Genomic DNA, 11690 nt, shown 5'->3' on the forward strand with positions numbered 1-11690 from the left:
TATAAATCAGCGTATTAAACCTATTGTGCTATTACAGGTGCCATACCGGCTTCATGCAGTGCTGGTTCATGAAGGCCAGGCCAATGCAGGCCACTACTGGGCTTATATCTACGATCCACATCAGCGCTGCTGGATGAAGTACAATGACATCTCAGTCACTAAGTCGTCCTGGGAGGAGCTGGTCAGAGACTCGTTTGGAGGCTACCGCAACGCCAGTGCATACTGTCTCATGTATATCAACGACAAGAAGCCCTTTCTCATAGAAGGTACCTGTGCACTTATGATTAGCTGTTTGTAGCATTTATGAGTATCTTGTGGTGTGAGCGCTACCGTCATACTGTATGTACTTATGAAGGAGATTTATAGTACGTCTGTTGAGTGTAACTCTTGACTTTTTGACCTCCAGTAGCTTAATCTCTACATTCAAGGTAGTCAGGCTAACAGGAAGTTAGCTCTAAATTTGCGCAAATATTAATATATACAGGCTAAAAGTTGAGTTTTGTATGGATATTGGTAGGACGGCTGTCAAAGATGTAGTGATTCTGCTAAAAAGCTGCAAATGAAGTTTAAACTCAACAACATAGCCAAGAGTTCAATGATCGTTTACTTTAAAACATTACATTTTATCCTCTCGTTTGTTTTCTAATAGTTATTCTGTGACCTTCCTCACTGGAGTTCAAATATTTTCACACCTAAAAATGCCTTACCTCTGAGCTTCTTGTTTTATTCTGCATCAATTCAGTAAGTAGAGCTGATTCCAATGAGTTTGAGTTGTTCCTCTGTAGGACAATTGGGTGCTGAAAATGAAAAAGACTAAATCTTAAAAAAAAAAAATCTTCAGTTTATTGAGAGGGAATGATAATGAAATAGTTTGATTCCATGTTTTGCAGCAGTTTCTAAATGTATTGTCTCTCTCTGTTGTCTTTGCAGAGGAGTTTGATAAGGAGACGGGACAGCTACTCAGTGGTTTGGACAAACTGCCTCCAGACCTGAAGCACTATGTGAAGGAGGACAATGAGCTGTTTGACAAGGAGGTTCAGGAGTGGAACACCCTGCAGGCCCGCAAGGCCCAGCAGGAGAAGCTGGCGCTGGTCGCTGCGGCCGCCACTGCCGCCGCAGCTGCCTCCGCAGCGACCAGCAACTCCACCACTTCCTCCTCCCCTCAGCCCATGAGTACTGAGTCAAGCCCCCCAGACAACACAGGTCAGTCATGACCCTCAGGATACTGATCAGAATACATCACTGAGAATCAATACTTGGTTTTAAGTAGTGGTCAGTTTTATAATCGAGAAGATGCAAACGAGAAACTACAGTGCGACAAATTAATTCAATAGACATTTGTAATACTTTAATCCACTACTACAAATAATAATAATTAATGAAGTAAAGAGACAGGTCAAAACAATGAAAATTCATTAATTTTCTACTCGGCACAATGCCGATGGTGCCCCGCTCACGCTAATGCAGAAAGACTTACAACGTGCACTTAGCTGTTGTGACATTTGTGTGGATGACAGACAAAATGATTGTTTGTGTTAAAAGAAAAGAGTTGAAATGGGAAGAGCTGTTTATTGCTGCATTGCTCTGATGGTGCGGTTGTCCTCCCACAGTGGCCCAGCAGGAGCCAGAGTACATGGAGCAGCCGTCACCCACAGACGACTCCAAACACCTGCAGGAGGACACAGAGAGAGCCATCTCCAGAGCTGCTGCGGAGCAAGAGGAGAGAAGCCCCGAAGCATTGTTAAATGCTGTATGTAAAATATGAAGACACCGTGCACCTCTCTCACACCAAGTCGTTGCTACCCATCATGTGCAATTGTCTTCAGTTAAATATTAGTCAGGATTTTGTATGATTTTATTTCATCCTTTTTCATTATTTACACCTTGAGTTAATCATGGGTGGGGTGTCATTTTTCTTTAAAATTTTATTTTTAAGTTTAATTTGAATGTGAAAGGTGTCGCGTGTAGTGACATGATGGTAGGGACAGTTCACTGAGAATCTTCGATGGACTTATAGCACTATGGACCTTAATCGGGTCTTTCAGCCTATTGGGTTTTCTTCACTGGCAACTTTATAAGCGGACGGAAAAATTCACATACGGCCTTACCAGCAGAGAAGTTAACAGCCAAGAAGTCCATTACATTTTTTAAGATCTGGTGGAGACGGAACTAGAGCTAAAAGCCTGATGATAATGAATGATAGTTAAATTCCATCATATCATCATCAAAGGTGAAAATATGTCTATGTTGTGTTTAGTGTATTTCCACTGACCCCAGGTGAGCAAAACAAATATAATGCAGGTTAAACATATTCATTTGAGCAGTGGATTTTATGTCCCATTTTAACATCTTGTTGGCCTTTAAATTGGATAGGAAGGGAGAGGAGGAACAAAACAAATATTTCCTTACACATATAGAAGTTTAAGCTTGGAGGACGTGAATTTATCCTTTAATCCCTCTTTTGTGCTTATTCAAGTTTCCACCATCATTTCCAGAAGTGTTACCTTTGATACTGAACAAGGAGGGTTATTTTATTTTATCTGTCAAGCTCTCTTTCAAGAGGGAGACCATAAATGGATATACTTCATACTCGTACTGGAGCTGCAGTGATTTGGCCCCACATGCAAAAAGTTGAAGTTTATCGAAAATTATATAATTTCTACTCTGCTCCGTCCACAAGTACAGGATTGGCGAACATAACCTAAGCTTAAGTCAGTCAGTAAACCACATTGAATTTTTTAGTGAATAAATTAGTTTATTGATTCAGTACTGTTTTGCCAATATCTCAGTTTTCCCTCTCTGTCTGATGTTCCTTGCCTTTGCATCACTTCTCTATCCTTCCTGTTTCATCTTTCCCATTCTCTCTACAGTCTGTTCCCCCTCCCACTTCCCCTCAGCCTGAGGTCCAGGTGAGCAACCCCTCTACCCCTCCTCCTGACCTGGTCATGGAGGATGAGTTCCCAGGCCAGCGTACCGTTGAGGTGGCCATTCCCAATGTGGGGACCTTTGTCATTGACTCAGAAGAGGGGGGGTATGATGACGAGGTAGTTCTTGCACAGATACGTCTCTTCGCCGTATTTTGTGCAATGTGCTGAGACGCCTGTGCCTTTTTGATACATTCACATGGCTCTACTCAAGATTTTTCACACCTGAGAAAATCTGACACTTTACGTGGACTGATTTCCTGATTGGCTCAAGGTTGAAAATACTGTGCAACCAGACTGACCTCTTTCTTGAGAGTTCTGTTCTACCCTTGTGTGAAAAGTCTCTTCTCGAGCCAGTCTGCATCTTGGCACAAAGGCTAGTTGACCTTTGGTAGAAATCTCAGGAACTGTTTCTTCACATGAGTCACAGTTAAATTAAAAAAGCCAAGAACATAGTGTCATGGCAAGTTATGAATAAACTGTTTTAATTTGATATCAAACCATTACCTGTAGACAAAAGGTAATGAGATGTTTATTACATTATGCACAGATTTTTGAAATTGGCCTTGTCAATATTTGAAGATCAGTATGACAGTGTTCAGACTTGTGTCTCTGGGGATCCGTTCACAAGTGGGCAGCTTTAAGTTCAAACGTGAATGTATAAGTTTTTCCCCCAACTATTTATTCAAGAGTGTGGTCTTTAAGTTAGAGAGCTGGATTTACTGATTTGAAGTTAAGATTTTGAAATCCTTTCACTCAAAACCCTTTGCTTGCACTCTTAGCTACTGCTTGTGCTTAGATTCTGCTCTTAGATATTTTGTTGCTTTGTTGCGCACAGCCACATCTAGCGATATCGAGTATTGGCGATTGAAAGACGATAGGATGATCTGACTGAGGTGAAGATCGCCCAACACTGATGTGCACAGTGCATTGATTTACTCAGCCCTTCTCTCTGTCTCCCTCTCACACTGACACACACACACACACGCTTATGGCTATGTTAGTCCTCTGATCATAAGTGGTCGCAGGAGACACATTCTAGTACCACGTGTGAATTGACCTACTTAGAGCTGGCCATTTGTGATCGGATCACATGTGGATGGTTGTTAATGCCAGGTGTGAACAGGGCCGATGTTCTGAACAGACAATTGCTGTAGTTAGTGAGTTTTCCAGCCTGTTCTCTCATGTCCCTGAACTTCTAGTTATGGGTCACACACAGCTGTCATGCTGTGCTGTGGTTTTCTCACATTATCCTTGTGAGGATTGTGCATCTTGCCATTGAACCGGCCGTCTCTGTCTCTCACAGTTGTCATTCTAACAAATGCATGGACTGCTGAGTGATGCCTTGCATGCCCTGAATATGGTATGCTTTACTGTAATGCCTTAGAGCACGTAACTTAGACATTGGCCTTGCTCGGTTCGTCCCAAGGACCCATTGTTTTGTTTAACATGGTTCCTGCTCTCTGGGCAGGCGATGCTGACCCCCAACATGCAGGGTATAATAATGGCCATTGGCAAATCCGGCTGCATACATGAAAAGAATGGGCCTGAGGCAGCCTTTTTTAAGGTACACACCATCTCTCCTCCACCGTCCCTCATTTCATCTCCACCTTCACCTGCCTTCCCCTTTATGTCGTTCAACTTCTTTGATGTTCTCTTGTTTACTTTCTCCTAGTGCGCTAGATAAATACTTATAAATACTTATAAGCACAGTAGTATAATTACCTTGGCTTATGTTCAGAGGTGATTGTTTTTTCCAATTCTTGAGTCAGAAGATCCAAGTGGAAATGTAACTGTAATATTGTGCTCAACTCTAAACTGCTTATGTTTCCCGGTGCCATTTTGGAGTATTTAAATCAGCCAAATACAGTCGGTAGCTTTAAGATTAAAAAAATCCTAGTGTTTTGAACTTTCTGCAAAGAACTTGTTCGATGGGACAACGTATAGAGACGCAAAAAGGGTAGTAGTCGAGGTTTATACAAACATCTGAGGAAGACCTGTCTTCTTATAATTAGATTGAATATATACATCAATAGGTTTATGTGTGTCCAACCAAAATATTTGACATATTTTATCTTCATGTACCATTCTAGACGCATCTGCTTTTCTTTGTGTTGGCATCTTACTCCTGTTGAGCTGTCGACTTTTTTACCCCAAACAGAGAAGATAGTTTGTTTGTGTCTATGTTCTGTTGCCAAAAATTTTGCCCAGTATATACAGAACCCTTCAGATAGTTGTGTATTTATTTGGGTTGCTTGGGAGCAGATTTTGTTTAGCATAACTTAGCCCCTGAAGTTGTTATGTTTTGCACAACCATGAGTATAAAAAGTGCGCTGTACTTTTTATAAAGTAGCTGAGTAGGAAAGAAAAGGTGAATTTAGTTTATCATAAAGGTCTTGACTGAAGAGCAGGTAAATAAGTGTCCATGATCAGACCTCCTAAACCTCAGAGATGTAACCATGAACCGTCACTACTTTGTCACTCTGCTCAGGCCATAAAGCTGGAGTATGCTCGTCTTCTGAGATTCGCCCAAGAGGACACATCACTTGAGAACGACTACCGACTTCAGCACGTCATCGTCTACTTCATCCAAAACCAGGCCCCCAAGAAAATCCTAGAGAGGACTCTGCTCACACAGTTTGCTGACAGGAACCTGGCATTTGATGAGAGGTAGCTCAGACTCTCTTACACTATGACACAACCTTGTTTTTACAAAAAAATCTCATATGTATATTCTGTGCTTTTCAACTGGTTGCCCTACACTTTGTCACTTTTTAGACTTTATTTTTACAATGTCAACTTCTAAAAATGACCAGCAGAGGGTAGCAGAGACCTTTACTGACGTTACTGCAGCGTCGTCAGTGATAGTGTCTCATCCGGACACTGCTTTCTGATGAGTCTTGCTCGGTCTTTTGTTCCAGCACAAATCCTAAGACACACATGTCCACTAATGATCTCTTTAATACTGCTGGGAAATATCAAGATTCCCTCCCCAGTCATATTGTGATGCTCATGTCACTAGAATGTGTAACGCTCCTTACTAATTCTCCAAACTTTTCTACTACGCTTGTTGGCCTCAATCCATATTCATGAGTGAAAAATTGATTCCTCCCTTCTCCTCTATTTGGAGCGAGATAATTAGATTTATGTGTCCATGTGGCCTCAATAGGAGCCTCCGGAGGAGCGTTTCACTTCTCCTCTCAGCTCTAAAGAGTGATTCATTAGGCCACGTTCAGGCCTAGGGGCAGGGCGGACCGTTTCATCTCCTAAGTATATCACGATGACTCACCATCTCCTTGTGTCCTCCTCCCACAGATGTAAGAGCATTATGAATGTGGCACGTGCCAAACTGGACCTTATTAAGCCGGAGGAGGTCAACATGGACGAATACGAGGTCAGCACTGCTCTTTCTTCATCTAAAGCAGTACACTGCCTTTACAGTATTATCACACTTTGTCAGTATGGCTTTTCCAGCGACACAGACAATAGTTAAATATTGCCAGTATTTGTGTCATTGAATTTCAAGGAACATGCTTTTATTAATTTTTTTGTCTACAACAGATGTGGCATCAGGACTACAGCAACTTCCGCGAGACGAGTGTCTTCATGATTACTGGCTTGGAGCTCTTTCAGAAGAGAAAGTATGTTGACACCTTTTTTGAGCTCCTCTTACAATCTTACACGGGAAAAAACTAAATCAAACCCTGCCTCCAACTATCATCTTTGAGCTGTAACTCGTACATTTACTCTGATCCGATCTGCATAAGCCAGTGGGTGCTGAATGTCTCCTACAGGGGGCAGCAGTTGGCTGTCTGCGCAGCTCCAAGCTTTGTAGTTGTGCAGTGGGGTCATTGGGTTTATTTCCTCTGTAAATGGTTTGCTCTCTAAGTTCTTCGTGCAACTTTGATATTCATTTATGTGAACATAACATCTGTTCATCCACTTTATTTCCTTCCCAGTTACGTGGAGGCTCTGATGTATCTGATTTACTCGTATCAGTACAACAAGGAGCTTTTGTCCAAAGGGCTGTATCGAGGTCATGACGAGGAGCTGCTGAGTTATTACCGTCGAGAGTGTTTGCTGGTGAGTTCTCAACACAGTGGTTTATTCCAAGCAACAAGTCTGATCTCTATTGTCGTGAGTGGATGTCATATTTCTTCCGTTTTCTTTGATCAAACAAAGTGATCACAAAGAGGGTCTGCTGTGGACGGAAACCTTTATGTCCCGCGGCTCTTCCCTGTGATCGTCGCCTCTTTGTCACTCCCTTTCCTCTGTATCACACTTCCTCTGTCCCAGTGACCCAGCAAAACTAACATAGCCAGACATTTCTACTTCAATCCTGAGTCGTGCTACTATAATCAAATAGCTTTCGCTGAGATATTGCTTTCGTTTGCTTGCTGCCCACAAAAGATTCCACTGAAGATTTTTCATCTGATTCTGGCAGATGAAAATCCTTTCAGCGTTGCGATGTGAGCCCCCTTTTCATTTTACTCCCGCCGAGCTCCAGGCTGTGCTCTGGTATTATTGGTTAGAGCTGAGGGTATTTTGGTCTGATCAGCCTCGTACTGATCTTTAGCAGCCCCCTCGCTGCTGCACTCAGTAACCTTACACCAGCATTGTGCTCATAATGTAATCACTGGAGTGGGAATAGGAAGCAGGAGGGCCTGCGAGTGTAAACACATTACCATGAGACACAAGCGTGTCCTCAGCTAACCTCAAACCTCAGCTCTACTCTGCTTGATCGGCCATCTCAGATCTCTGGCCAGAACTTCTGGTTCCGTCTGCTCAGCTGTTTACCTACGGCTCTTGTTTTAATTGAAAACACTGCTAACATTGACACAGCTAATGTACTTGGATGTTTTGCAAATCCAGCATCTCACTCTCGATTCCAAACGGGCTTTCAGAAAAACGGGTCGTTTCCTCCGAGAGAGGAGGTCAGGGAGTTTGTCTGTGACAGCAAGGTGGCTCTGGCCAAGAAGAGGAAGAAAAGCTTGTATCCACATGTAAAAACGTCAGGACCCACTTACGCTCCAGTGGCTGTAGGACACTCTTCATATTCGTGCTGCCAGTAGGATTACTGTTAGTACTTAAGCTGTTGAGAATTTATCTATTAGAGCTAATGGAAAACTTGACTCAAGAACAAAACAAGCATTGAGACATAAATGACTTAGATAAAAAATAACAACAAAGAATATTGTTTGGAATAAAAACATTTACACAAGATAACACAAATATACAAAAGTCTGCAAAGTGGGTTCTTGGCCGAAACCCTTAAAGAAATGAAGACTTAGTCATCCTCATTGCCTTTGTCTGAAAGCTGTGAGGGCCACATGACCTTGGCTCACGTCTCCATCTCAGGTTATCAAACTGTGAGACACATTCCCCTTCCAGGGATACAGGGGAGACGTGAGGCAAATATACTGCATGAGATGAAAGGAACAGGTGCATGCTGGTGTTCTGTACACAACAGGAAGTTAGTCTTGCTTTTTTTGGCTCGCTGGTTTTTGGCTCTGCTTATCAACTTGGTCAGCAGTCTTAGCAGTAGCAGTGGCTGTGATACAGCAAACAGAACCAATTAAGGTTGTGTAAAAATCCTCCAAGCGTGATTTGTGGCAGTTTTCATCAAAATTTACACTCCTTCTCAGAGCTGCCAACAGTTAATTAGGCAGAGTTTCGATGTTTCCACTTTGTCAATATGTAAACAAGTACAGGCACAAAAGACTAGAATTAAGTTGAAAACCTATGTTAATGCACTGATGCTTCCTGTTTACTCTCCCCATAGCTCTTAGACTATGGGAGCTGTATCTGCGAATCTTTGAATGTGATTATCCCTTAAATGTAATCAATAATATAATTTTAAAGGAAATTACAAAAATTGATACATGTTACTGATTAAACTTTGACTCTTTAAAACATCTAATCAACAGTATCTTCCTTCCATAGAAATTAAACGAACAAGCGGCCGCCATGTTTGAATCCGGAGAAGAACCCGAGGTGACCACGGGCTTAGGAATCATGAACGAGCTGGTGGTGTCCTGTATCCCTCTGCTGCTGGTCGACGACACGGAGAGAGACCTGCTGGCGGTGGAGGACATGAGGAACCGCTGGTGCTCTTACCTGGGCCAAGAGATGGAATGTGAGTTCCTTAGGAGGCAGATATTTCTGGAGAGTGAAGTCTTAGGTTACTGGTACATTCCTCATTGCCCCTGCCAAAGATCACGATAATCATGCCACTGCACTGTGCTTCTAGGTTGTGCAGCATCGAGGAACCTGAAGAAATGAGTCTTTATTTTAAAACATTAGACAGCTGTAGAGCTTAACAGCAATATCTGCCTCTTCCAGCAGATGTGTAAAGACCCGTCGAATGAAAATCAGGTGTTGAACCTTGTCGACTTGTCCACATGGTTTTGAAATAAGCCGACAATACCATGGCTTCTTATTTCCACCTGGGAACTGCAGTCAGGGTTTCACAACCCCCCCCCCCCCCCCCCACACACACACACACACACACACACACACACACACACACACACACTAACACACCATAGCATCAACTTGTGCAGTGAGGTTTCTCTATTATTTCTGCATCACAAACCTCTGATCAGAAGCTATGTGTGGCTCATTGGGAGACAGGCCGTTCAGCTGAGTGGACATGGTGCTGTGGCCAATTTGAATATTCATAGATGATTAATTAATAAGGCTACAACCACATTACTATGTTTTAATTTGAAAACACATCAGCTCTGCTACAGACATATCTGGTATCCCACTATTCCACAGTGTTAGAGCAGCTAAAACTGAAACAATTGGGGGGGCCGGGGCTGCATCTTAGTCTGGACGGTTCAGAAAAGATGCAGATAGATGATAATTTCATTAATGGTCAGAGCATCCACAGAATTTCCCAATAACGTATTAAATAATTATAATAATCTATAGAATTAGCAATAAATCTAAATTGAATTTCATTTGACCCATGTCTCAGCAGATTACAGCAACAACCCTGCTCAACGCCATTTTAATATCTTTCTTGTTTGATATGAAAAGCTTGTAAGTAGGCAAATATGTTTTGAAGGGTATAACAAAGCCAGGAGAGTAACTTTACCTGCTCAAAATCCACAAGGAGATATTCAAAATGCTCCTCAAAAGAATGTGTTGGTAGAAAAAAAAAAAGACTGGAAAGGACTCAGCTTTTATCAGTGCTTTCCAGTATCAGTCCACAGAGAGCATGTTCTCAGAGTTCCTGGCCTTTGTTCAGGGAAATCACAATATTATCACCCAGACACCAATTCACCAGAGGGTCAGTCTGATCCTGTCCTGGAACAGACTTTCAAACTGCTTGCGATATCACGTTAAATATTTCCCCTGTGTTCTCTGTGTTCCATTTTCACTACGTTGTGCTCCAATGTTCATACAGTTAATCATCCCCTTTCTTTCCATCTGTCCTCCCCCTGCTGGCAGCCAACCTCCAGGAGAAGCTCACCGACTTCCTCCCCAAGTTACTGGACTGCTCCACGGAGATCAAAAGCTTCCACGACCCGCCCAAGCTGCCCTCCTACTCCACTCTGGAGCTGTGTGAACGGTTCAGCCGCATCGTGGCTGCCGTCAGAAGGATCCCCAGCGAGGGCAGATGAGCTCAGAGGGGCGGCCAGACACCCCTCCCTTTTTCACAGGCCCGACCCAGGGCAGAAATCCATGGACCTCTCTTAACCCATGCCTTCCTTTATAAATCAAGGGGTCACTTGCTTCTAGCTGTTACTCCTCCGTTTCTCTTTTGCTGCTATAGGTTTTATCACAATAAATATGATTTCATTTTTATTTCTAAGCAAAACACAACGGCGGAAAGAAGCAGGAAGAGACTGTTGGGAGGTGATAAGTAAATATGAGAGGAGAAGTTGATAGGGGGGGGGAGGGATGGGGAGAATAACTGGGACGAATAACTGGGACTGCCAGCCTGCAGTGGTTGAAAGCACACTCCGCTTCAGGTTTGTTAAAAAACATGAGTTTGAGAGTTTTTCATAGTTTATTACTGTTGTTGTTGCTGTTTGATTCAAGCTTCTCCAGCCACGTTCATAGCCCTTTCTAAAGCCCCCTCCTCTGCGTGGAGAGGATCACCCTGCTGCTCGGCCTCCAGTTTGGTACAGTATTACCATGTTTTGTTTTATTTTTCTAAGGAAGTTAGGAAGAGAGCCTCCAGTTCTGTCAGCGGCTCGCAGGATCTCAAATCGGTCTCATGTCTTGATGGACTGCAGCAGAGTGAGATGTTTTAAGTGCTGTGGTAGACGGCCACGGACCTTCTGTGGCTTGTTAATAAATTGAGAGAATAAAGTTTTATTTATGGCCCCTTTAGGCCAAATAAAAAATGCTTTGCCTTGCTGTTTTTTCACTTGTTCGATAATAACGGACTCTGACATTCAACACTGCACTGATCAAAGTCTTTGATATGAGACATTAAGCTGAATAACAGAGCAACTTACAGAAAGGGATGAGAGACTAGGTTCAGTGTCACATTGACATTAGCTGTCGGTCTCAAACCTCCATTATTCACTGTGATCATTTAGCTGCCATTGTGAAGTTTATTAGAATTTCATTAACAATGCAAAATCCAAAGATTACAAGCATTTTGGCCAATAATAACAATATAGAAAAGCTTCCTCTCTAGCTGCTTTGCAATTGCTCTTTTTTAATAATAAATGTTGGTCTAATTTCCTGCAGGGAAATTCATTTCCTGGAACATGGATCACTTCAATCAATCCATGTGATGAAGAT

The 11690-nt window shown here is 42.5% G+C and overlaps 1 protein-coding gene across 7 annotated transcripts in view; it reads left to right on the forward strand.

The window, feature by feature from the left end:
* The window catches only part of usp25 (ubiquitin specific peptidase 25), a 30592-nt gene extending 19288 nt beyond the window's left edge, over nucleotides 1-11304 (forward strand). For 3 of the 7 annotated variants that reach the window (XM_053441344.1, XM_053441345.1, XM_053441346.1), the window contains exons 16-26: nucleotides 38-266; nucleotides 931-1203; nucleotides 1611-1750; nucleotides 2871-3044; nucleotides 4396-4491; nucleotides 5416-5594; nucleotides 6240-6318; nucleotides 6486-6565; nucleotides 6884-7007; nucleotides 8868-9060; nucleotides 10383-11304. In XM_053441344.1, coding sequence (XP_053297319.1) covers nucleotides 38-266; nucleotides 931-1203; nucleotides 1611-1750; nucleotides 2871-3044; nucleotides 4396-4491; nucleotides 5416-5594; nucleotides 6240-6318; nucleotides 6486-6565; nucleotides 6884-7007; nucleotides 8868-9060; nucleotides 10383-10555 — 1740 coding nt within the window. In that variant the 3' untranslated portion in view covers nucleotides 10556-11304. The remainder of the gene's footprint in view (nucleotides 1-37; nucleotides 267-930; nucleotides 1204-1610; nucleotides 1751-2870; nucleotides 3045-4395; nucleotides 4492-5415; nucleotides 5595-6239; nucleotides 6319-6485; nucleotides 6566-6883; nucleotides 7008-8867; nucleotides 9061-10382) is intronic. The other 4 variants (XM_053441348.1, XM_053441347.1, XM_053441349.1 and 1 more) reach the window with 4 other exon arrangements.
* Nucleotides 11305-11690: the final 386 nt, after the last annotated feature.

Source organism: Pleuronectes platessa, chromosome 15 (assembly GCF_947347685.1).
Source record: "Pleuronectes platessa chromosome 15, fPlePla1.1, whole genome shotgun sequence".
In the NCBI taxonomy this organism is placed as follows: Eukaryota; Metazoa; Chordata; class Actinopteri; order Pleuronectiformes; family Pleuronectidae; genus Pleuronectes; species Pleuronectes platessa.